The sequence below is a fragment of the Papaver somniferum genome, chromosome 9 (genome assembly GCF_003573695.1).
Source record: "Papaver somniferum cultivar HN1 chromosome 9, ASM357369v1, whole genome shotgun sequence".
NCBI lineage: Eukaryota > Viridiplantae > Streptophyta > Magnoliopsida > Ranunculales > Papaveraceae > Papaver > Papaver somniferum.
Window position 1 is genome coordinate 27,624,750 of NC_039366.1, and position 25,894 is coordinate 27,650,643.

At 37.5% G+C, this 25,894-nt stretch overlaps 1 protein-coding gene across 1 annotated transcript; it reads right to left on the bottom strand.

Annotated features, from left to right (window-relative positions):
- Window positions 1-14,659: 14,659 nt before the first annotated feature.
- On the bottom strand, window positions 14,660-23,412 carry LOC113311646 (serpin-ZXA-like). Its single transcript, XM_026560457.1, has 5 exons — window positions 22,879-23,412; window positions 22,309-22,698; window positions 21,924-22,196; window positions 15,263-15,478; window positions 14,660-15,037 (listed from the first exon to the last, which is right to left on the bottom strand). Exons 1-5 carry the CDS (start codon window positions 23,410-23,412, stop codon window positions 14,660-14,662), a joined length of 1,791 nt encoding a protein of 596 aa, XP_026416242.1.
- Between the last annotated feature and the right edge of the window lie 2,482 nt (window positions 23,413-25,894).

Genomic DNA, 25,894 nt, shown 5'->3' on the forward strand with positions numbered 1-25,894 from the left:
AAAAATAATATGACCGGATTTTTATACCACATGTTTGGTCACCTTGGTTTTATTTGACTAGTTTTGAATAAAAAAACTATATTTATTTAGGTATATTAAGAATTTTAGGCATGTTAAGAAAATAGAAAAAGATAAAAACAAACAATAACAACAAATTAAGAATTTTGTAGCTTACCTGATTTTTGAAATCCACAGTTTCCGCTTCTGCTCTATATATTGCGGTGGCAACTTCTTTGAATGAAGGTTTAATATGACAAGATTCATCAATCCAAACACCACCAACAAAAGAAAGTTTGGGTTCCTTCTACGTTCCGCATAACGAGTCAATGTGTTTAGAATTAACAGAATTCAGATTGTCGAGGCTTTCAGAGTTGAGGAAGCCTAATATTTGTTGTAAGGTTTTACCACTTGCTCTAGAAGCTTGTAAATCTAGAGCACTGTCTATCGAGAATGGAGAGAATACAAAATTCTTGTTCTTGGATTCGTTTAACCAGACATCTTGCACTAGTTTCATACATGAATTGACAGTACTTTTGTTGCTAGTTTCTTTCGCAGCAGTACTTTTGTTTCTAGGTTCTTTCGCAGTTTTTCTTGATACATTTAACCAGTCATCTTGCACTTCTGTCGCAGTTTCTCTTGTTGGTGTTGTTTCTGGTTTGTTTTTGTGAACAGGGGAAATCTAACCATAAGCTAAGAACGAGAAAGGGAGCTTCGGGCCATAATCGATGTCACCATCAGTGGAATCGGGGTCACCATCAACAGAGCCGGGGTTATCATCAGACAGATTGGGGATGTTATGAGCAATGGTGCTACGCGGATAGGGTGCCCCAATGGTGGGGTGCTCGGAAGAAATAACTAGTGGGTATCTAAGTACCCCCAAGTGTGATAGTACATGTGTACGACTAATAATGGAAGACTTACTAAGAAAGGTATCAAAGTACGCGTGTATGGTAACATGTCAGGCTTTGCCTATAAAAGGAGGAATTCCCCCAAAAGAGAGAGGCTTCTCCAGATAATTGTGTTGTGTTCTGGGATTAGTCTCCACATTACCCTATAATAATATTTGGGTGTTTACAGTTTTCCATTGTTCATCCATGACGTTTGAATGGTGGAATGTAATACGTTACTTCTGGTATGTTTTCCATTGTTATCAGATATTCTTAATATTGCCTATACTGTACTTATATTGTATCAATCTCTCCTTTACGTGTGTGTGTATATATAGAGAACTTGTTCAATCGGAGTTTCCAAACTTGTTCCGGTTTCCTAAAAAACAAAGAGGTTTGAGATTGGGTCGTGGTGGCTGGACAAGGTTGAAGGCTTTAAGCTGCGTCCGGTCCAACGAACAACTACGATTTTTTGTCCATTAAGAAGAAGTTCTTTGGAAAAAATTGAAGATAATATTCCAAGCATATGGTGACGAGCACCAAAGACAACTCGATTAGTGCAGATGCCACGTTTTTGTACAGAAAGAAGAATTCAGATACAAATATAGACTGACAATGAAAGAACATCGTAGATCAGTATCATTTTCATTTAGTTCATTCATCTTTTGTATAATGACTTGCTTTGCCGAGTTGTGCATGCCACAAGTTGGGATCTGAACCATAAATTTAATTTAAGAAAAATGTCACTTCCAAGTAAGAGGAAGGAGATGTCATGAAGTTGATGATGCTCTGGAGACAATTGAATATGGACTTCCATTACGGTACTGCAAGTGACTCACAATGATTAAGCGTTACAGAGTTGCATGCCAAGTCAGAGTTCCATTGTAATGGTGCAATGCGAAGCCATAATAGCGCAACGAAGCCATAATAGCGGTATTCTCTATAGACCATCAAACACTGAGATAGTGGCCCCTTGCAGGGCCAGTGAAGCGCAAGAGTGGAGCTACACTATAAATCACATTGTCTAAGTAATGAAGCTTATTGTCCGACACAATGAAGCTTCATTGAGGGAAAGGCAAGTTGAGGCCAAAGTGACAGATGCAACATGCGATGTTGGCATCCATGCATATCCATGGAATTGAGTTGGCCCAAGCTCAAGGATGATGCAAGAGTGAATTATAGATTAAAATTTGGTCTATGGAATTAGTTCAAGGCTGGAAAAAGCTTGAACAATGCAAACAAGTTGGTAATGCAAGAGTTGCATTGTTGTTGTCAAGCTAATTGGCGAAGTGAAGCATATATGACGCATGAGTAACTAGAGTAAGCTTAAGGAGTTGGCCTCAATGTTTGAAGCATAAGTATTTTCCGTGCATGATTTTGGAATGATAAACATACAGGTCCAAGAGAGTTGAATGCTGATGCAAGACAGAATCCAGTATGGCACAACAAGTGTGCAATACGGCTCAAGTGAAGGTTAGGAGTTGGTTATTGGCTTTGCGAGCATGCCAATGAAGTGAGACAAGAGAAGTAGGTTATAGAAGGAGTTTATAACCATTCATAACCACCAATAATAAGTGTGGCACCAGTTGGCGTGGCAACACAAAAGGTGGCAGTTAGTTGGCGGTTATGAAAACTACTTTTGGGACACATGGCTGTTCCATGCAGGTGCAAGCGGTTGCACAGAGTTTTGGCCTGATCCAAGCATGTATAAATAACTTAGGAATCAATGATGTTAGTTTTGTTCAATTGAGAGAAGAACTACTAATGTAGAGAGAGTTTTAGGCATTCACCAAGAGGGTGAATGGCCTGTTTTGGTCCATGTGATGGACGAGTTTTGTAATCTTCCTTTAGTGCAATAAAATAGGTTAGATTGGGATTATAAATTCTCCCAGTTTCGTCATGTTGCAGTATATATTTGTGTTCATTGTGTTGCTGGTTTGTGTGAGAATTGATTAAGTACATGGCAAAACTTCTTATGCTTATGGGGGCATGAAGAGTTAGAGAGAAAGAAGAAAAGACTTTCGTTGTGCAATGCCTTATGAGTGAAGGTATGCGTACTTTGATGTAAGTATGCAAGGCTGAGTGATTGTGGGTGAAGATGATTCACTGAACCACAATCATTGCCGGTCATGTCCCTTGAAAATTTTAGGCGATTAAATGGGCGTGTGACAGCCGGTATCAGAGCTGTGTTAGGGGACACAGTTTGCTGATTTTTATTTCTTTTACTCAAGTTAATGTCATTTGTTTGTCAAATTCAGTGAAGAATTGTTTGGGTTTCGCTAGTATGGAGACTAGAAGAAGTTGTTCTTGTGTGGAAACATCAATTGGAATATACTTTGAAGGTTGAAGTAGCAAAAGGCTAGTAAAGTTCATGGCAAAGGTGCCTGAATTTCATCCCAAAGTATTAGACGAACGTGCAAGAATCATTGAAAACCGGGTTTTCAAGTGATGGCATGACAAAACTAAGGAGTATGTTAACTTCTATGGTGCAAGTCAGGTGTTAAAGTCCATTTTTCTCACAAGTATGCGAAGATAATGCATTGGGAATGCATTGTTTCGTAGTGTTATCAGTAGCGAGTACATTACAAGTTGTAATGGGAATTTTGTGAAAATTCCTGAACTCAAAGAAGTTGATGGCCTTTGCAGTGGCTAAGTAGATAAAGAACATATCTATGCGATAGATTGAAGGTGTTTTCATTGTAGCCAGTTGATGGAAGATTATAGTTATCTCTCTCGAAAGCATGTACCTTGGTGGTAATGCAAAGTCTGGTTGCGAACCAGCAAAGTTTGTGGCAATGTGATGCCATAAAAGAAGAATTGGATGGCCAATTCTTATCTAGCATAAAGCTTATTGAAAGGCTGAAGAAATGAGCGCAATTTAGGGAAAACCCGATACACCACGGTCTTGCGTTTGCAAAGAGTTCTTCATTGATGCTAGATGAGCACAAGGAATGTGCTTGCACCTGCTTTATGAGTGGGATCAATATGCTTGGACAAGGGTGTCCAAAGACCTGCATTTGATCGTAACCACAAGCAGATGTTCTTGTCGACTGTAAATCAACAATTGTTGCTACTGAAGTTGATTTTGGAGAAAGGGAAAGACAAGAGTAACCAGATGTGCATGGGAAATAAAAATAAGTTCCAAGTTTGAAGAAGAATGCGGCATTCTTGCTTCATGGAACGTAGGCAGTGGCGCCTCATTTGCAAGGATGATGACCTTGTTTGCAACTGTCCAAATTGTTTATCCGCGGAAGTTATTGAGTGATATGACTTTGCTGAGCTCTATGGTGATGCTCAGAATCACCTAGTTAAGTCTGTTCCAGTTGTGCAAAGGTGCACAAATTTGTGTCAAGATTTGGGTGCTAATTGGCATAACATGTATGCAACAGTAGCATGCGCCAAATGATATTTGGGCATGACCAAGATGCATGATGCGGTTGGAGAAGCAAGTTACGCGAATTGTAGATGCATGGAGAAGAAGGACAAAGTAGTGGTGATGTATAAGAATGGCATGTGGCCATTATTAAAGAAATCTTCATGACAGCTAAAAGAAAAATGATAACATCAGTCTAAAAGGAGTATTCAACTAAGTGACAATTATATTGTGCTTCGTTATGGGGGTTGCATAAGAACGTTGATAGTTGGGAGAGTGCATGTGGCAAAGTCAATTGCTACATTGGGGACAATAGGGGTTGTCTCGCTTCCTTTGTTGCTTAGAAGCGAAGATGAAGTTAGTATTGCAAGGCTTGTTAGGTCTTACAAGTTGCAATCAGTTGGCGCGAGTATTTGCTCAAGTTTGAGTATACTTTCAGTTTGGGTCGAGTGGACCTTGGTGTTAGAATGAAGTTTGTCTATGGAAGGTAGTAGTGAATGAGGGTATTTGAAGTGAAAGATCTTCCCTCTTTCGTTCAAAGTAAAGCTAGTTCGCGTGGAAGATGCTACACAGCATATTAAGACAAAATATGCAATAGAAGACGCTGAAACTGAAAGAAGCAAATAGAAGAGTTGGTGGCATAGTCGAGTTTGCTATTGCGGGTTATGTGGAAGTGCGAAGGCATTTGGCAGTGAAGGCATGGAGTAGCGCAGCAAGAATGAATATGTAAGTCCATCAAGTATATGAGTTAAGAGTAACTCATTGTTAGGAAGAACATGATGTTGTTTTTCCGCTACATTAAAGCGTAGCAGTTTGAAAGAGCAAGTGATGCTTAAAGTGCTGGTTTCAAAGGCGCGTGAAGAGGATGCATGGTCTAAAAAGACGGTATGATGTCAGGGGTATCCTAAGTCATGACTATACCAGAGTCATGCATTTCAATCATGATGTTGTGACAATGCAAGAAAAGAACAACAAGCTGCGGGTTCTTTGACATACAAATGATGCAAGTCCAAGAAGGTGAAGATTGCAACATGATTTGGGGGACAAATCTAGTGAAAGTCCTGAAGTTTGCAAAGTGCAGAAAGGTTATAGATTTTGGCGCATACCAAGAGTTGTACGGAATCATAGGGTTCATGCCTTAAGGCATGGCATGATTTGGCGTAGGCGCATATGATTGAAGAATTGAGTCAAAGTCTTATATAAGTCCTGTTATGTTGCGTGGTGCAACTAAAGTCGGAAAATGGAGGCATAAGACAATGAAAATGATCATTTGGGAAGAATCATTGCTTGCGTATACTTAGGCGCAAATGATTCAAGTGAAATTCAAGTCTAATTCAGGGAGTTGGAAAGACGAATTTCCAAGTTGCATTTGGGTATTGATGCATGATTTGAGTAGCCACGTAAGCGTAATGCATGACGCCGAGAAGTGGCTCAAGTATATGAGATTAATGGCAAAGAAGTGAAGCTAAGTGATGGAATAAAGTACTAGGCAGAGAAGTTTTGGCAAGGTTAAAGGCCAAACAAAGTTTGCTGATTTCTGAGAAGGGGTCAGAAGCGTATAAGGCCAGAGAACAAGTATAACGAGTATACTTTGTTGCGTTCAACGAGGGCGTTAAACGGATTAGGTGGGCGAGGTATATTACGGTACTGCAAGTGACTCACAATGATTACGTGATAGACACATTTTTGTGTCTAATTTGATATCAATACTATATATTGTTGACACTCGATTTTGTACTTATTATGGTGTTTTTCGTGTTTGTAGGTATTTTTGGGAAATAAACATTTTTGGAAAATTCGGCTCGAAAAGTTGATTTTGGCACCCGGAGGACATGTGCTATGCGGACTCTCATTTTGGTTAAGGGACACCTCAAATACTAAGGGGCACCTCAGTTGGGCACCTGCTATTCGCACCCCAGAACAAGATAGTGGGCACCATCTTCTTCATTCAAATTTTAGTTTTTGGCGGGAACTTTTGCAGCATACGACCAGAATTAGGGTTCGTATTTTGAAGGTGTTCCAGTACGATTCAATGGCTGAAATTCTTTGGGAAGTTCTGTTTGAGCATAACAGAGATGGTATGGGCTTTAGAATCAATTAGATTTGGCAGGATGATCAGTTCGAAGTAAAACAGGGAAGACACGGAAACTAGCTTTCACCAGCGATGAATTCTGACATGATTTCGAGAGAGTTTGTGTTGGACTTTCTCTCGGATTTTGTTTGATTTGGGCATGTTTTATCCAAACAGGGATGGTAATGAGATTTGATTTGACAAAATGAGTTGGTTACGTGGATTTGGGTGAATCAGAGCACGAGAATATCTCGTGCTGTCTCTTTCCTTCCCCGTGTATAACTGAATAATGGCGTGTGATCGGAGAGAGTTTCACTCAATCTTTGGCGTGATAGTAACATGTTTGGAAAGTTTCCACTCCCACAGACGCATGAGAGAGAATAATAAGAGATTATTTCCTTAACAGCGCAGGCGAGAATAATATCAAGTAATGGAGGATTATGTGCTGTTATTACGAGTTGTTCTTGGTGTTGTCGAGTATATATAGCCTGCTGGGAACTCAGAGAAAGGGGATGGAGAGTTAGGGGTGAGAATACAGTAGAGAATCGGGAGTTGCAGAGATTGTCTCTGCTGCCATTGAAGAACATACAAAGAACATAAGACTACAAGAACCAGTCGTTTATGCTACAGTGTATACGATAGTCGCTGGACAGTCTTATATGCTACAGAGATACGACCCACAGCCGAGGGTCGTAGTTCTCTGGTTTGTAACAAATATAATTGTTACAAATCCGATTTTTAATTATTTCTCTATTTTCTCCTTGTAAACACCTTTTTGAGCAATGAAAAATTCCTTTGAGTGTGTTTTCACCATGCGGAGCTAGACCCCATCACTGGAACAACGGAGGAAGCAACTTTTCATGATTGTGGTAAAGGAATTAATTCTTTTATTGACTTTTTACATATATTTAATTGCTTTATGATTTCTATTAATTATTTGTTATTTTGTTAGATGCCGCATGCTTAGTTGTAAATACTTTAGATGCGTCATGCTTTTAACTTACAAATAATATTTTACGAAATCTATTTTTGGCAAAGAACTAGAGTCACAACTTCTTTTGTTTGAGCTATATTGTCTAGAGTTAATGACTGAACCATAACAATATGAAAAGTAGTGGAATCCCGCGTCTCAGCGTCTCTTCATCTTGTGACATAATTTGTATATTTTTAGTGTTTTTCCGTTATTAATCCTAAAAACAATTTCAACAAGTCTGAGTGAACGAATCATCTTACTACAACATTATTGAGTCTCATCAATTTTTGGCGCCGCCGACGCGGATTTGTTTATAAATTTGTTTTTAGTTTTTTTATTTGTTCCTTTTTACGCCTTTTGGTATTTCTTGTTTGCTTTCAGATTTGGAACTGAGCTAAAGAAAAGGGGAGAAAGTGCTTAAAACAAAAGCGAAGTCAAAGAAAAAAAGAAGGAGGAATCCAAAAGGAGTGAAGAAGAAGTTTTTTGTTTATAGATATTCTTTTTTATTTTTTTATTTTTTTAGAAACTGTAATTAAGGTTTTTATTTTTGTAATCTTTTATTTTTGGACATTTTTTTTTTATTTTCGGACATTGAACTTTATTTTTTTAAACCCTACAGAAGGGTAGTTTTAAATATAAACTGTGTGCAGAGAAGGACGACGATTACGATATCGTCTCGGCCCCTCGGGTTCGTACATGACATAGGTGTCGTGGCCCGAGTCGACTTCAACGGTTCATCCCCCGTCTGGAACGGGAGGTAAGAATTCTAAACACCCGCGAATCCCCTGTCAGCGGGTTTACTGGATGATTTTGTATGCATATATGTTGAGGACCTGAAATCGGATTTAATTTTCTAGTAAAGGGCAAGGCCTGTCCAAATCAAGATAAGGACTCGGATTTCATCACCGTTTCCTTCTTGCCCGCCTTAGGAACACGTAACCTACGCGAACCTAAGCTTAAAATACTGACTAGAACGAGACCGATAGGGTAACGAGCTTAATAGGAAAGTCATTCGAAAAATATTGGTTACTCTTTTAAGCATACTTCAAAGTTCATGATGGTTTCTGTGAGTTGAATGCGTGACTGCGCCGCCTTGTAATGCGGTGAGGCCTTGGGTATCAAAGCTCCACGCAGCTTCCCTCGCCTCTATTCAACTTACTTTGACTCGGATTGATTCCAGAGGGGTTTGCTTAAATTGTAACGAATTCCCTTTCGAAGGATTAGAAGCTGGTCTAGAAACAATCTAAGTGGAGCCATCATGCTTTTTGTTTGCTAGATAAATTAGGCTTGTTGTGGTCGAGTCAGCCTTCTTTGTGTTTGTTTAGAATTCCCTTGCAGTTAGGATGTCAAACTGGTATTATAATATCCATCACAATGAATATGATTATCCAACTGAGAAATATGGACATTACTCTTACCATAGTGTGAATAGTGGTTGGGAACGCCAACCTTTGGAAGGATATGGGTCATACCCTGGTGAGCCCAATTACTATCCGCACGTGCATCAGTCTTACGAGCAAGAAAATTATAGTACTAGTTCTTCGTCTCTAGAGGATACAATCAAACTATTGAAAAGTAGTACTTTTTATGATCTCTCTGTTCCTATTCCTCCTTTAGAAGAGTCCCTCAGGAAGTTAGTTGAGTCGACGCATAAGTTAGATGAGATGAATAATATAATTATCGACGAAAGAACTACAATAATGAGTGAACCTTCTTTAGAAGACCACCTAAAGCGGATAGCTGAGACGAACGAAAGAATTGCTCGAAATTACTTGAATTGCCAATATAGTGTATCCAATAATACCCTTGAGAATGAAGATAGTTATTTACATAATCAAGATAACAAGGTTAGAATTGGCAACACTACTTGTTTTGATGAGGTTCGATCTTTTTCATGTTATTATGATGAGGATAGTGTTGATGGAGAATCATATTTATGTAGGAATAGTGATCAGGAAATGGATACTCCAATTGAGCTTTACAATAATAATATTATTTCTATTTCAAACCAAAATAATTTTAATAATTATTCACCTATTCAAAAGGACGAGGATTTGACTAGAGATACCCTCGTTTTAGACGATGTAGTATTTCCTGTTTACAAAGCCGATAATGATTTAGAGGAACGAGTTTATTCTGAGACTAATGTTTTAGAGTAGCGATTTAGAAACAATAGTCTTAGACGAAGAAGATGAACTCGTAGAGCTTTTAAATATAAGTGAGGATGCATCACCTGAGTATAACCTAACAGAAGCAATTGACCATTTTCAGGATTCTGATGATCTAGAAATTAGGGAAATTGTAGTTAGTCTACCTAGAGACACCCAAAACTCTAAGTTTGGGGGTGATTATCATTCTCCATGTGCTTTACCTTTAACTCTTAGAAAGTTCCCTCGTGTAGGGATTGACATTGGTGCCTCAACCATCGTACAAGATTATCTCCATACACGTTTTCCCGAACCTAATAATGTCCAGAAAGAAGTTCAGTCATTAGAAACCCATCCTCTGGTTGATGTTGTTTGCCTAGGCTATGATACCCTTATTGACTTTGTTTTCCCACCAATAGTTTTCTTCCAAATGTGGGAACGTTTATATTTCAAATGTGTCGAATATTTAGTTGTGAGACTAAACCTAAATGCTTTAGGAAATTAGAATCAACACATTTTCTTAAGAATGACTACTACCCTCACTGTGGTCAATTTTGTAAGTCAAACCTGATTAACTTAGAGGATCCTCAATTATTTAGGTTATTATTATGTGCTTCTAAATTTTTATTTGAGTTTTTACAGACTCTAGGACCTAATAATTCGGATCTCACTTTTGAGGAGTTGCAGCCTAAATAAATATATTTAGACCCTTTTATAGAACCTGAACCTGAACCACAATTAGATGTAGTTGTCTTAATCATGAAACTAGGTAAGGGCATGCTAGTCTTGTTCATTTTTTTGGTTTACTGCAGTTTCCTTTGGTCAGCTCTATTTGGTTTTGAAGACCCACAGTTATTCCGGCTACTGTTATACGGTTCGAGTTGATTAATCCTTTCCTAAGTCTGGCTGAAGACTTTAAACTTAGCACTTCTTGGGAGGTAACCCAATATTCTTGCGACACGGTAATATGTTTCCTTATCTCTTTTGCTTCAAGTGGTAACAGTTTCTCCGTGTTCATGCTTTTAATTTTATCTTTAGAACATTGAGGACAATGTTAGATTTAAGTTTGGGGGTGGGGAAGAACTTTTTAGTTGCATTTTTGAAACTTCTAGCGTCACATAATACCCGATTAGCTAAGTTTACATATTGTTTCTCACCGAAAAGATAGAAATTGGAATGCTAGAGATAACAACCTATTGAGACATTAGAGAAAAAGACATTGAGATCCTTGAAATTCAGGAGAGAACTTGTTCCTTTTAGAGGGTAACCGTGATGGACCTAACCATCCATGATGGAAAGGCAAGTAGGTCAGGAAATGCCAGAAAGACAAAGCAACCTCACAATGTAGTCTTAGTACTGGATTGCGACTCTCTCTCAGTAGAAACTTATCATCATCAACACGCGGAGCGACATCAAAATCTATGAAGAAAGTTGAAGACGTTTTAAGTTTAGAAGCAACAATAGAAAAGAATAATTCAAAAATCAAAGTTGAAGTTATAAGAGAAAATGATATAAGTTGTTAGAATCCATGATACCAAGACATCACAAGTTGCGAAGATCCAAGTTTTGAAAGTCCTTCTCTCATGGCCATGTAAATTGTTGTCTTGTAATTTTTGTTTTCATGAAAAAAAAATGAAAAAAAAGAATTGAAAAAAAAATTGAAAAAAAAAATGACAAAAATGACAAAAAAATCATCGTTACGTTTTGTTCAATAAGGCCAAAGGGAAGTAGAAATTTATAAGTCAAGGAAGAAATCGAAGAGAAGAGTTAATTGTAAAGGTTCTATGAGGTTCAATAGTTTATCATCAACAGTTGAAGACCGAAGAAGACGTTGTTTCTACTGAGCACTATGAGAGAGTCGAAGAAAGATACATTTGGTTGCTTTGTTAGTCCGCTTTCAATCTGGCACACGATCTTTCTAGCACTGGTTTAACTCATCACACGTAATTAGTCCAGCTGTGTAGCAGATGTCCCTCTCATCTTTATCTCTCTCCTAATCTTATCCAGCTGTAAATCAGCGGACGCATCTTACAATGTTTATCTAGATGTGTAGCGGATATCTCTTTATCTAGCAGTGTTGCAGATGTGTCTCCCCTTTTCTTTAGTCAGCTTTAGAGCTGCACCTTTAATTTCTCTGGCAATTCTAGTTACTTGGCGATAGGTTGAGAATTTGTATGTCCTCATAGCTCTTTGGATACTTGTGACCAATTAGAAGTCATGGTTTTGTGGGTACACCTCTGGTAAACCCTCCCGAGTATACAACTTGGTCTTTTTCTTTTCTAGAATAAATTTGCTCGAGAACTAGCAAATAATAAGTTTGGGGGTATTTGATAGACACATTTTTGTGTCTAATTTGATCTCAATACTATATATTGTTGGCACTAGATTTTGTACTTATTATGGTGTTTTTCGTGTTTGTAGGTATTTTTGGGAAATAAACATTTTTGGAAAATTCGGCTCGAAAAGTTGATTTTGGCACCCGGAGGACACGTGCTATGCGGACTCTCATTTTGGTTAAGGGACACCTCAAATACTAAGGGGCACCTCAGTTGGGCACATGCTATTCGCACCCCATAACAGGATAGGGGGACACCATCTTCTTCATTCAAATTTTAGTTTTTGGCGGGAACTTTTGCAGCATACGACCAGAATTAGGGTTCGGATTTTGAAGGTGTTCCAGTGCGGTTCAATGGCTGAAATTCTTTGGGAAGTTCTGTTTGAGCATAACAGAGATGGTATGGGATTTAGAATCAATTAGATTTGGCTGGATGATCAGTTCGAAGTAAAACAGGGAAGACACGGAAACTAGCTTTCACCAGCGATGAATTCTGACATGATTTCGAGAGAGTTTGTGTTGGACTTTCTCTCGGATTTTGTTTGATTTGGGACTGTTTTATCCAAACAGGGATGGTAATGAGATTTGATTTGACAAAATGAGTTGGTTACGTGGATTTAGGTGAATCAGAGCACGAGAATATCTCATGTTGTCTTTTTCCTTCCCCGTGTATAACTGAATAATGGCGTGTGATCGGAGAGAGTTTCACTCAATCTTTGGCGTGATAGTAACATGTTAGAAAGTTTCAGCTGCCACAGACGCATGAGCGAGAAGAATAAGAGATTATTTCCTTAACAGGGCAGGCGAGAATAATATCAAGTAATGGAGGATTATGTGTTGTTATTACGAGTTGTTCTTGGTGCTGGCGAGTATATATAGCTTGCTGGGAACTCAGAGAAAGGGGATGGAGAGTTAGGGGTGAGAATACAGCAGAGAATCGGGAGTTGCAGAGATTGTCTCTGCTGCTGCCATTGAAGAACATACAAAGAAAATAAGACCACAAGAAGCAGTGGTTTATGCTACAGTGTATACCACAGTCGCTGGACAATCTTATATGCTACAGAGATACGACCCACAGCCGAGGGTCGTCGTTCTCTGGTTTGTAACAAATATAATTGTTACAAATCCGATTTTGAATTATTTCTCCATTTTCTCATTGTAAACACCTTTTTGAGCAATGAAAAATTCCATTGAGTGTGTTTTCACCATGTGGAGCTAGACCCCATCACTGGGACAACGGAGGAAGCAACTTTTCATGATTGTGGTAAATGAATTAATTCTTTTATTGACTTTTTGCATAGATTTAATTGCTTTATGATTTCTATTAATTATTTGTTATTTTGTTAGATGTCGCATGCTTAGTTCTAAATACTTTAGATGCGTCATGCTTTTAACTTACAAATAATATTTTATGAAATCTATTTTTGGCAAAGAACTAGAGTCACAACTTTTTTTGTTTGATCTATATTGTCTAGAGTTAATGACTGAACCATAACAATATGAAAAGTAGTGGAATCCCGCGCCTCAGCGTCTCTTCATCTTGTGACATAATTTGTATATTTTTAGTGTTTTTCCTTTATTAATCCTAAAAACAATTTCAACAAGTCTGAGTGAACGAATCATCTTACTACAACATTATTGAGTCTCATCAATTTTTGGCGCCGCCGAAATTCAGTTGGCCCAAGCTCAAGGATGATACAAGAGTGAATTATAAATCAAGAGTTGGTCTATGGCATTAGTTCAAGGATGGCCAAAGCTTGAAAAATGCAAACAAGTTGGTAATGCAAGAGTTGCGTTGATGTTGTCAAGCTAATTGGCGAAGTGAAGCATATATGACGCATGAGTAACTAGAGTGAGAATAAGGAGATGTCCTCAATGTTTGAAGAATAAGGATTGTCCGTGCATGAGTTTGGAATGACAAACATGCAGGGCCAAGAGAGATGAACGCTGGTGCAAGACAGAATCCAGTATGGCACAATAAGTGTGCAAAAGGGTCAAGTGAAGGTTAGGAGTTGGTTATTGGCTTAACGAGCATGCAATGAAGTGAGACAAGAGAAGTCGGTTATAAAAGGAGTTTATAACCATTCATAACCACCAATAACAAGTGTGGCACCAGTTGGCGAGACAACACAAAAGGTGGCAGTTAGTTGGCGGTTATGGAATCCACTTTTGGGACACATGGCTGTTTCATGCAAGTGAAAGCGGTTGCACAGAGTTTTGGACTGATCCAAGCATGTATAAATAACTTAGGAATCAATAATGTTAGTGTCTTTAAATTGAGAGAAGAACTACTAATGTAGAGAGAGTTTTAGGCATTCACCAAGAGGGTGAATGGCCTGTTTTGGTCCATGTGATGGATAAGTTTTGTAATCTTCCTTTAGTGAAATAAAATGGGTTTGTTTCAGTATATCTTTGTGTTCATTGTGTTTCTGGCTTGTGTGAGAATTGATTAAGTACATGGCAGAACCTCTTATGCTTATGGGGGCATGAAGAGTTAGAGCGAAAGAAGAAAAGACTTCCGTTGTGCAATGCCTTATGAGTGAAGGCAGATGCGTACTTTGATGCAAGTTTGCAAGGATGAGTGATTGCGGGTGAAGATGATTCACTGAACCACAATCATTGCCGGTCATGTCCCATGAAAATTTTAGGTGATTAAATGGGCGTGTGACAACTTCCATGATGGCATGGTCCAAAAACAATTCTTTAGAAAGGTGGAATGTGGCGAATCACTTACAAAAAAATCACTTACAAAAAAATCCGAGACTTCAAAAGAAGAAAAAAAAAGTCGAAAAGGAGAAATGGGATGTTTCGAGTTACGTAGAAATTGGAACTAAAAAGAGAACTAGGAGGGAGATAATCCCATATCCGCATCACTAATTTAAAAATGGATTAATAACATGTCCCATAAAAAACACCACACCACTTTGCTCCTCTCGTATAATGAACATGAAAGGATGATCTGCCACAAAGTCGACAACTTTTGGAGCGACGTAGGCCATAATTACCCCTCCCTGGAAAGTAGTAGAAGCAGCGGCTTCAGTTCCTTTTTTATCAACTTCAACAAAACACTTATGAAAAACTTTCGAAACATGGAGATTACTAGTTCCATCAATATTTACCATTTCTGTCAGCTCTGCGTTTGATTGATCAAAAGGAAAATCTACGCCCAGTTCCTTAAGTGCTCTTGATGCTTCGAAGTCAATTTTTTTTTTGAATTTCGGAACTTTAAATTCCCCTGTTTCCACACTCATCTGATTGAATATGACATATTTATGCACAAATCCAGCGGAATTAGAACTCACCTTTGATATAAGTTCACCGAGTCCATCTCGTCGCTCAGGTAAAATTATAAACATAGAAAAACTTGGAGCAGAAGCACTTCCATATGGTTTTGAACATTTGTATGGGAATCTAAGTACTCTGAAGATGTCTTAACAAGTAATATATTGTTTTGTTGTAGATGATGTGAAGGGTACTTGCACTGTTGTTTTACCATCCAGGAGATAGAAACTCGACTTCTTGGTTAGGAACTTGATAAATTGATTTTCCTTCCAACATCCTTTGAAATAGAGTGCATTCGCCAGTATAAATTTTGTACTCGGAGTGACTGATCCGGCAGGAACAAGATTTTGAATTAATCCATTCGTTTTCTTTTCAACCCACTTATTCATCATGATCCGCACATTTCCGCTCTACATAAAATTAAAATCATTAAAACAAGAAAAAGAAAGTAGTTTTAAACATGTCGTGATTTCAAACATCACAAAAACCTCAGTCCTAGTAGCATAATCACCCAAATAATTTACAACGTTACTACAATGGCATCAATAATAACATATTTGCCGATGTCATTGTAATATAGTGGTAAATTAATATTTTTTACGATAATACCGGTGATTAGAGATCAAAACTCATCAACACCACATTCTTTAGCAGTAAAGAAAAGGTAACTAACATACTTAGAACTTTAGGCATGTAAAGAAAATAGAAAGGGATAATTGGACTTTAGTACTCAGGTTTTGCCCAACACTAGGCTTTGGTCTAACATTTGTCCAACGTTAGTGCTTGGTACCTGGAATAGATGTTGACTGTCATTGACTAGGTTAAATATTGATTTATGTTTAAAAAATATTAAATATAAATTATAATTAAATTAATATGAAATTAAATTCCAAATATACTAATATAACCTTCTACCTAAGATTTACTAAAATTATAATTAAATTAATATGAAATTAAATTAATATGAATCAAGAAGAAGACAAGGATTTAGACATGGGTTTTGGCAGCGAGAAACTGATAGAGAAAGACGAACAAGAAGCTGTTGCTTCCACTGATTCACGGTGTTGATTCGATGGACTAGAACAAGGTTTAACGACTAAGAAGAACAAGGAACCAATGGAGCAGAGATTGTTCAAGACTCGGTCGTTTTTGGACTCGGAAACATGAGAAAAACCAGGAAAGAAAGTGAAATGCAGTCGTTGATAGAAGAGGTGGATGTAGGAGATTAAAGGCAGGATTTGAGTTTGTAAACAAATGTAAGAATGGGTTTGATCTGAACTTTAATATGGAAACATAGTGGTTCTCTGGTTTGCTCGAAATGGAGAGTTTTGGAACGAGGAAATAGGGAGAAAGAACGACAGTTCCTGCCATTATTTATGTGATTTTAAGTGGATGAGAAAATGAAATGTTTTGTGTGTCTGAATGATTAGCCATGGCTTTGTTTTTGAATGTGAATTCTGTGCAGGGAAGGAATCGATTTGGGTAGTCAACCAGTACCCAGCCCTGATCAGTTCTCGAAACGCACATTGGGTGTTTGAGGAAATGCCTGAAGCATAAGTCATGCACAGCCAGATTTTCCCTAGGTTTTGCGAGTCTTTTCAGAGGGTTAGGACAGGGTTTCAAGAGGCTCAGAATGAGAGGGATTTTGGGTTCGCATGGTAAGTAAATTTAAGAGATCGTTTATTCCCGGAAGTTCAGTACAGAAGCCGTTTGCTTAGTGGTGGAGGCGACGGTATAGAGGAGGAGAAGGTGAAAGGGTTATTGTGTAAATATTAGCAAAGTGAAGGGTATAATTGTAATCTCGTTAAATAATCACATTATATATATATTTATTAATAATTACTTAGCAGAAGTTAGGACTTCATCTAGTCAACGTAGGTCAATGTCTGGTACATGTGCCAAGCCCTAACGTTGGACAAATGTTAGACCAAAGTCTAGTGTTGGTCCAATTATCCCAAATAGAAAAAGATATAACAAGCAGCAACAACAGGTTAAGAGTTTTCTAGCCTGCCTAATTTTTGAAAGGGATAATTGGAGTTTGGTACTCAGGTTTAGACCAACACTAGGCTTTGGTCTAACATTTGTCCAACGTTAGGGCTTGGTATCTGGACTGGACGTTGACCCGGGTTGACTGTTTTAAGTCTTGATTTCTATCCAAATATTATTAAAAAATTGCCAAACAAAAAAATAAAATAAAATTGCCAAACCAATTTACAATCATGCCCTTAATTTTATCAACAATTACATCAAAACCATCCAAGGAAGGGAATCATCTTCTGTTCTTTCTCTAAACCCATCAGCACCATCGGTCCATCCCCATTTTTGTCTCTCTATCACTGCCAGTTCAACCACTATGTCTATCACCATCAAGTTTCCATACCGGAGCAACTAATTCAGTGCCCACAGGATCGGAAAAACACAATCACAGCTTCTTTCTATTAACAGCAGAAAACATCAATCCATTTCAATTTCTTAATTTCTTAACTAAAAATAGACAATAAAAACACCATCAGAGCTTATTATACATAAGTAGGGTAAGTGGAAAAAAATTCTTCATTACAATTTCATATTTTTTATTCTCCGTTGTCATTTGTCCCTTAACATCGCCATATCCCCCACCGATGTAACAGCTCCCCAACTAATCAAACACCAGAAAACAAAATAACAACATAGACTTGGGTTTCCGTGTACAGAAGTTAGGGTTTTGAGTTAGCAAAATTGGGTAGAAATTAGGGTTTTAGTTTTGATTCAATGAAATTGAGATTATAATTTGATCGGTAAACTAGGGTTTTGTTCGATTCGGTAAATAATTGTTTGTTCAATTCAGAAATTAGGTTACAGTTTAGTAAAATTGAGATCTTGATTTGAATCGCCAAATTAGGGTTTTGTTTGATTCGGTAAATTAGGTTTTGTTTGATTCGGTAAATTAGGTTTTGTTTGATTTAAAAGTTGGGTTTTGATTTGGGAGAGTAATTCATCTAATGGATTTGTGAACTGAAGAAATCAGGGAAGAAGTTAATAAAGTTTGCGGCGTTTGGGTTCTTGATAGAAATCAGAGAAACTGGATTGATCAACTAAACAAAAACAAATTAGAGAAAAAGAAGAAGATGAAGCAATAACTAGTAAACGAAACTTGGATATGATTCGAACCTCTACTTGACATGTGAGTTGCTAAGAGTGAGAGATGCAGAACTGAGGCAGACTGGCAGAGGAAGAAGACGAAGATTGAGTGGGATATGGAGGCGGAGGAAAAAGAGTTGTAGTATTATGATTATTGCATCCTAGCCGTTGAATAAATGATTTTATTTTCAATCATCGGATTTTAGACCCACCTCAGGGATATACTTGTAATCTTAGTATTTTACAGATTTTTATTTCATAAATTTAATTAAAATGTGGTCATTAACATTCAACGTGTGTCAACGTCTGGTCCAGGTACCAAGTCCTAACGTTGGACAAATATTAGATCAAAACCTAGTATTGGTATAAACCTGAGTACCAAACTCCAATTATCCCTTTAAAAATCCACAGTTTCAGCTTCTGCTTTATATTTTCCAGTGGCAACTTCTTTGAATGAAGGTTTGAGACGACAAGATTCATCAATCCAAACACCACCAACAAAACAAAGTTTGGGTTCCTTCCGTGTTCCGCATAACGAGCCAATGAGTTTAGAATTACCACAATTCAGATTGTCGAGGCTTTCAGTGTTGAGGAAGCCTAATATTTGTTTTAGGGTTTCACCACTTGCTCCAGATGCAAGTAAACCTAAAGCAGTGTCTATTGAGATGGTGAGAATACAAAATTCTAATTCTTCGACTCGTTTAACCAGACATCTTGCACTAATTTCATGCATGAACTGGCTGTAGTTACGTTTCTAATTTCTGTCGCAGTATTTCTTGTTGGTGGAATGTAATACGTCGGTTCTGGTTTGTTTTCTGTTGATCCATGACGTTTGAATGGTGGAATGTAATACGTCACTTCTGGTTTGTTTTCCATCGTTATCAGAAAATCTTAATATTGCAGAAACCCTATACTTAAATTGTATCCAACTCTCCTTTTACGTGTGTGTGTAGAGAACTTGTTCAATCGGAGTTTCCAAACTAGTTCCGGTTTTAAAAAAAAATCTGAATTGGGACTTGGTGGTTGGACACGGTTTGAGGGCTTTAAGCTGTGTCCGGTCCAAAATTTATAAATCTTTTTAAGAAGTACGAAGAAGATTACCGGAAAGACAGTTCTCTTCCCAACGAACAACTGCAATTTTCTGTCCATTAAGAGTAAGTTATTTGGAAAACATTTAAGATAATCTTCCAAGCATATGGTGGACGAACACCAATTAGTGCAGATAATTTAAGAGGAAGGAGATGTAGATGTCATGCAGTTGATGATGAGTGAAGTGACTATGCTCTGGAGACAATTAATTAAATGTGTACTTCCATGGTGGAATGTGGCAAATTGATTCGATATAGTCATTATAAAAGATAAAGGGATAATTGATGTTTGGTTCTCGAATTTATACCAGCACTAGTATTTGTCTATCATTTGTCCAACGTTAGGCTTTGATATCTGGACTTGACGTTGACCCGCGTTGACCAGGGTAAGTCATCAATGCTGTTTAGTAATTATTAATAAGTTTATATAAAATATAATTATTTAATTAAATTACAATAATATCCTTTACTCTACTAATATTTACACAATAAACATTCATTTACCCTAATTGTTTCACCTTCTTCTCCTCCTCCTCCAAACCGTCGCCGCAACCACTATCGGAGAGAACAAAACAGTACCACCAGCTCATCCGCCATTAAAATACAAAACCAGCAAACCAAAAATTTCACTTCTAAATTCCAATTTCAGATTTAAACAAAAACCCAGTAGATACATCTCTGAACCATATTTGATTTCATAAACATCAAACTACTATTTCTCGTCATTGAAATCTCGTCCATCATCAGAATCAAACATCAAACATCTTCTTTTTTTCTTGCATGTTTTCGGCCAAAATCACATATTAACTTCATGAACAACCATATTAACTCAAGTTCGACCACCATTAGTGAGTGGAAACAAACAGTAGCAGTTGCAGTTTTTTTTTTTTTTTTTGAAAACCAGTTCCAGAATCTCCACCGTACCCTTGTTCTAAATCATCAATCTCTCCAAGAATCTCCACCATACCCGTTTGAAACCCAAATTAGATTGTAAATCTGCAATAATAAAATCATTTCTTTTTCTTTCATCAAATCCAATTGAAACCCTAATAAAATCCCAACAAAAATTCTCAATCAAACCCATAATTAAACCCCGTTGAATCAATTCTATTGTGAAGCAATTGAAACCCTAAATCCCAATCGAAATTCCAACTCAATTCCATAATTGAACCCCTGTTATATCATTTTTTATTTGGATTTCACACCTGAAACTGAGAAAGGGAAAAATGGAAGCCTCTCTGTCTGAAATTGACGAACGCAGTGAAGAGGAAGGATGCCTTCGATCTGTATAAAGAAGAAGATGCTTTGTTGCTGTAAATTGAAGAATCAATGGGGGAGGTTAGGGTTTTGATGTGAGTTGCAGTGATGAACAGGATGAAGACGGAGATTGAGTCGGGTATGGAGGCGGAGGAAAAGTTAAGTAGTATTAGGGTTCATTGTCTCTTACATCCGAGCCGTTGCTTTTTTTTTCTCTTGACCGTTGGATCTTTGAGCTCCTTTAGGCTAGACTTGTAAATTCAGTATTTTCACTGTTTTTTTATTTTACAAATTAATTAAAGTCAAGTCATAAGCAGTCCACATTAGTCAACGTCCGGTCCAGGTACCACGCCCTAACGTTGGACAAATGTTAGACCAAACATTAGTGTTGGTCTAAACCCGAGTACCAAACACCAATTATCCCAAAAAATAAACCATACATAGTTGTTGTATAAATTGCAGTTGAATAAGAGATACTTCAGTCGACTAAAATCACTTATAAAAAATCTGAGACTTCAAACAAAGGAAAAGAAAAAAAGTCGAAAAAATTGCCAGTCTAGCAGTTTTTTTCTCCTCTTCTTCTCTCCTCTCTCTCCTACGAAGAAAGAAAAAAAACTCTAGAGTTTCTTCTTCTTCTTGCTCAGATTTAGTCCTTTTGGGCTAGATCTGAGCAAGGATATTTAGTTTTTATGAATAAAAATAGTCTAATTTGTAGTTTTAGGTTTTGTTTTTGTTGTTTTTGGTGTCTATGGACACATTTCTTCGCTATTTGGGCGATATTTTCTTCGTCTTTCGGACGATTTTCTCTTCGCTTTAATAGCGATTCTCTCAAATCTCCATGGTGTTTCTTGGCTTGTTATTCTCGATTCATCAAGAACATCAATGATTTTGCTCGGATTCGCTTTGGATTCATCTTAAACAAGAGGGATTTAGGGCATCCAGATTCGTTTGGATCTACAAGATTTTGGGAAAATTACTCCATTTTAATTGGAGTATCTCTTATAGAAGAAGATAATTATTTCAAGTGGTCGGAGTTGATTCCGGTTCACACCATGGTTCGTCAATACTGTTGGTACAAAAATTGGATATTTTTGTGGTGCATGGCTCTTTCTCTTCACGATGTATTTGCAATTGGTGTCATCATTTGTATTTGGGTTTTGATTATCTTGTATTTTGGTGTTTTTGATAATCTTGTAAGCAATCATGTAATCACTATTTTGGTTTGAATGAACTGAAATGTGATTTTAAAAAAAAAATAGTCGAAAAGGAGAAATGGGATGTTCCGAGTTGATGTACGGAATGGAACTAAAAAGACAGCTAGCAGGGAGATAATCTGATATCGGCATCACTAATTTAACAATGGATTAAGGACATGTCCCGTGAACAACACCACACCACTTTTCTCCTCTCTTATAATGAACATGAAAGGATGATCTGCCACAAAATGGACAACTTTTGGAGCCGCGCAGGCCCAATTTGACCCCACAAAAGCAGTAGAAGCAGCGGCCACTGCTCCTTTTTCATCAACTTCAACAAAACACCTGTGAAAAACTTTTGAAATGTGAAGGTTACTAGTTCCATCAATATTCACCATTTCCGTCAACTCTGCTTTTGATTGATCGAAAGGAAAAACTATGCCCAATTTCCTGGAGTGCTCTTGATGCTTCGAAGTCAAAAACGATTTTGAATTTCGGAACCTTAAATTCCCCCGTTGACACAGTATTCTGATTGACTAGGACACATTTACGCAGAAAACCAGCGGAATTAGAACTTACCCTTGATATAAGTTTACCAAGCCCATCTCGTTGCTCAGGTAAAATTATATACATTGAAAAACTTGGAGCACAAGCACTTTTATTTGTTGCTGAACATATGTATGGGAGTCTAAGTACTCTGAAGCTGTCATAGCAAGTAATATATTGTCTTGCAGTAGATGTCATGAAAGGTACTTGTATTGTTGTTCTCCCATCAAGGAGATGAAACATCGACTTCTTGGTTAGTGACTTAGTAAATTGATCTACCTTCCAACATCCTTTGAAATAGAGTGCATTCGCCAGTATAAATTTTGTATGCGCAGCGACTGATCCGTTGGGAAGAAGATTTTGAATTAATCCATTTGTTTTCTGTTTAACCCACTCATTCACCTCGATCCGCACATTTTCGCTCTACATAAAATAAATTAAAATCATTAGAACAACAACAACAAAAAAAAAGTACCTTTACACATGTTCTCTTGTTTTTAATACTGGGAATTTAGTGCTGATGAGTTTCGAGATCAGGTCATTGAGAATAGAAAAAATACATACGAGCAGTAAAACCATGCTAATAAGAATTTTCTAGCTTACCTGATTCTTGAAATCCACAGTTTCTGCTTCTGCTTTATATACAGCGGTGGCAACTTCTTTGAATGAAGGTTTAATAGGACAAGATCCATCGACCCGAACACCACTGACAAAAGAAAGTTTGGGATCCTTCACTGAAAGTTTAGGTTCCTTCTGTGTTTTGCATAACGAGTCAATGTGTTTAGAATTAACATAATTTAGATTCTCGAGGCTTTCAGAGTTGAGGAAGCATAATATTTGCTTCAATGTTTCACCGCTTGCTCCAGAAGCTAGTAAACCTAGAGCAGTGTCTATTGAGAATGGAGAGAATACAAAATTCTTGTTCTTTGAATCGTTTAACCAGAGATCCTTGACTAGTTTCATGCATGAATTGGCAGTACTTTTGTTTCTAGGTTGTTTGGCAGTTTTTCTTGATACGATTATCCAGCCATCTTGCGCTGGTTCCATGCATGAATTGGCTGTACTTTCGTTTCTAGCTTCTGTCGCAGTTTCACTTGTTGGTGGAATGTCATACATAACTTCTGGTTTGTTTTCCATTGTTATCAGAAAATCTTACATTGTATCAATCTCTCCTTTACGTGTGTGTATATATAGAGAACTTGTTCGATCGGAGTTTCCAAACTTGTTCCGGCTTCCTAAAAAACAAAGAGGTCTGAGATTGGGCCATGGTGGCTGGACAAGGTGGAAGGCTTTAAGCTGTGGCCGGTCGAAGATTTATAAATTTCCTTTCGTTGTACCCATAAAACTCATACAAGCTTAATTCAACAGAAAAGCAGATCGGACAACCAAAGCATCATGTTCTTCATAAAATACCTGTTTTTCCTTAACCAGCAAGCACCGTTGATACAAGTAACACAAGTGTCACCACGACATAGTAAAATTATGATACAGTCATACAGACAACTTCAGATGGAGAAATTCCGATTTACGTACGGAATGAAACTAAAAAGAGAACTGGTTAGGGAGAAAATCCAATATCGGCGTCACAAATTTAACAATGGATTAAGGACATGTCCCATGAACAACACCACACCACTTTTGTCCTCTCGTATAATGAACATGAAAGGATGATCGGCCACAAAATAGACTTTTGGAGCAGCGAGAGCCCAACTTTCCCCACCAATAAAAGCAGTAGAAGCAGTGGCTACAGTTCCTTCTTCATCAACTTCAACAAAATACTTGTGAAAAACTTTCGAAACATGAAGCTCACTAGTACCATCAATATTCACCATTTCCGTCAGCTCTGCTTTTGATTAATCAAATGGCAAAACTACGCCCAATTCCTTGAGTGCTCTGGATGCTTCGAAGTCAAAAACGATTTTCAATTTCGGAACCTTAAATTTCCCCGTTTCCACACTTTTCTGATTGACTAGGACATATTTATGCAGAAAACCAGCGGGATTAGAACTCAATTTTGATATAAGCTCACCAAGCCCATCTCGTCGCTCAGGTAAAATTATATACATAGAAAAACTTGGAGCACAAGCACTTTCAAAACATTTGTATGGGAGTTTAAGTACTCTGAAGCTGTCGTAACAATTAATATATTGACTTGCATCAGTAGATGACATGAAGGGTACTTGTACTGTTCTCCCATCAAAGAGATGGAAGTTCGACTTCTTGTTAGGGACTTAATAAATTGATATCGGTTCCAACATCCTTTGAAATAGAGTGCGTTCGCCAGTAAAAATTTTGTATGCGCAACCACTGATCCGTTGGGAAGAATATTTTGAATTAATCCATTTGTTTTCTGTTTAACCCGCTCATTCACCTCGATCCGCACATTTTCGCTCTACATAAAATAAATTAAAATCATTAAAACAACAAAAAATAGTAGCTTTAGACAAGCCTAATAAGAATCACAAAAACACAAGTCCTAAAAAAAAAGCAATGGAATTTTCTAGCTTACCTGGTTTTTGAAATCCACAGTTTCGGATTTTGCTTTATATAAGCGGTGGCAACTTCTCTGAATGAAGATTTAACAGGACAAGATTCATCAACCCAAGCACCACTAACAAAAGAAAGCTTAGGTTCCTTCTGTGTTTTGCATAACGTGTCAATGTGTTTAGAATTAACAGAATTCAGATTGTCGAGGCTTTCATAGTTGAGGAAGCCTACTATCTGTTTCAAGGTCTCACCACTTGCTCCGGAAGCTAGTAAACCTAGAGCAGTGTCTATCGAGAATGGAGAGAATACAAAATTCTTGTTCTTCGATTCTTTTAACCAGATATCTTCGACTAGTTTTATACATGAATTGACAGTACTTTTGTTGCTAGTTTCTTTCACAGTTTTTCTTGTTGGTGATCCATGAGTTTTGAATTGTGGAATGTCGTACGTTACTTATGGTTTGTTCTGGGTTCTGTCGAACTGTGGAATGTCATACGTTACTTCCGGTCTGTTTTGTGGTCTTTTGAGCTGTGGAATGTTTACTTCTGGTTTTTTTTGGGTTCTTCTGAACGGTGGAATGTAATACGTTATTTCTGGTTTGTTTTCCATTGTTATCAGAAAAATATTGCAGAAACCCTATACTAATATTGTATGGTTTTGAGATCGGGCCGTGCTGGTTGGACACGGTTGAAGGCTTTAAGCTGTGTCCGGTCCAGGTTTCCTTTTTGTGTACCAATAAAACTCATAAACTAATCAAGGTTTTATTCGTACACATGGTGCACCAGTCCTCTAATTACCTGTTTTTCCTTGTAACCAGCAAGCACTGTTGATATAAGTAACACGGGTGTCACCACAACATAGTAAAATTATGATTCAGATAGAGAAAAACCTTTACAGATGACTGTCCACACCCCGTATAATAGTACCTGCATGAAATTGGGATGGAAAGTAGTTATATGGAGTATAATTTTGATAACTCTATCTAAACTAAGCACATTTTTGTTCCAACATAGAAAATAAACAGAAAACATTCATGGAAGTTTTGAGCTGGCTAAAAAATATACAAACACCAGTATCCATGATCAGGTATAACTTTAACAATAAACTGATAACTAAAAGACCAAACAGACAA

Bases quoted from the DNA above. Each gene is read 5' to 3' on its own strand.
- LOC113311646 (XM_026560457.1), bottom strand. From the start codon at position 23,412: ATGGAAAACAAACCAGAAGTTATGTATGACATTCCACCAACAAGTGAA. The intron at 22,699-22,878 runs GTAAGCTAGAAA...TATTTTATGTAG, and splicing joins CTGTGGATTTCAAGAATCAG to AGCGAAAATGTGCGGATCGA. The intron at 22,197-22,308 runs GTAAGTTCTAAT...TTGACTTCGAAG, and splicing joins TTGGTAAACTTATATCAAGG to CATCAAGAGCACTCCAGGAA.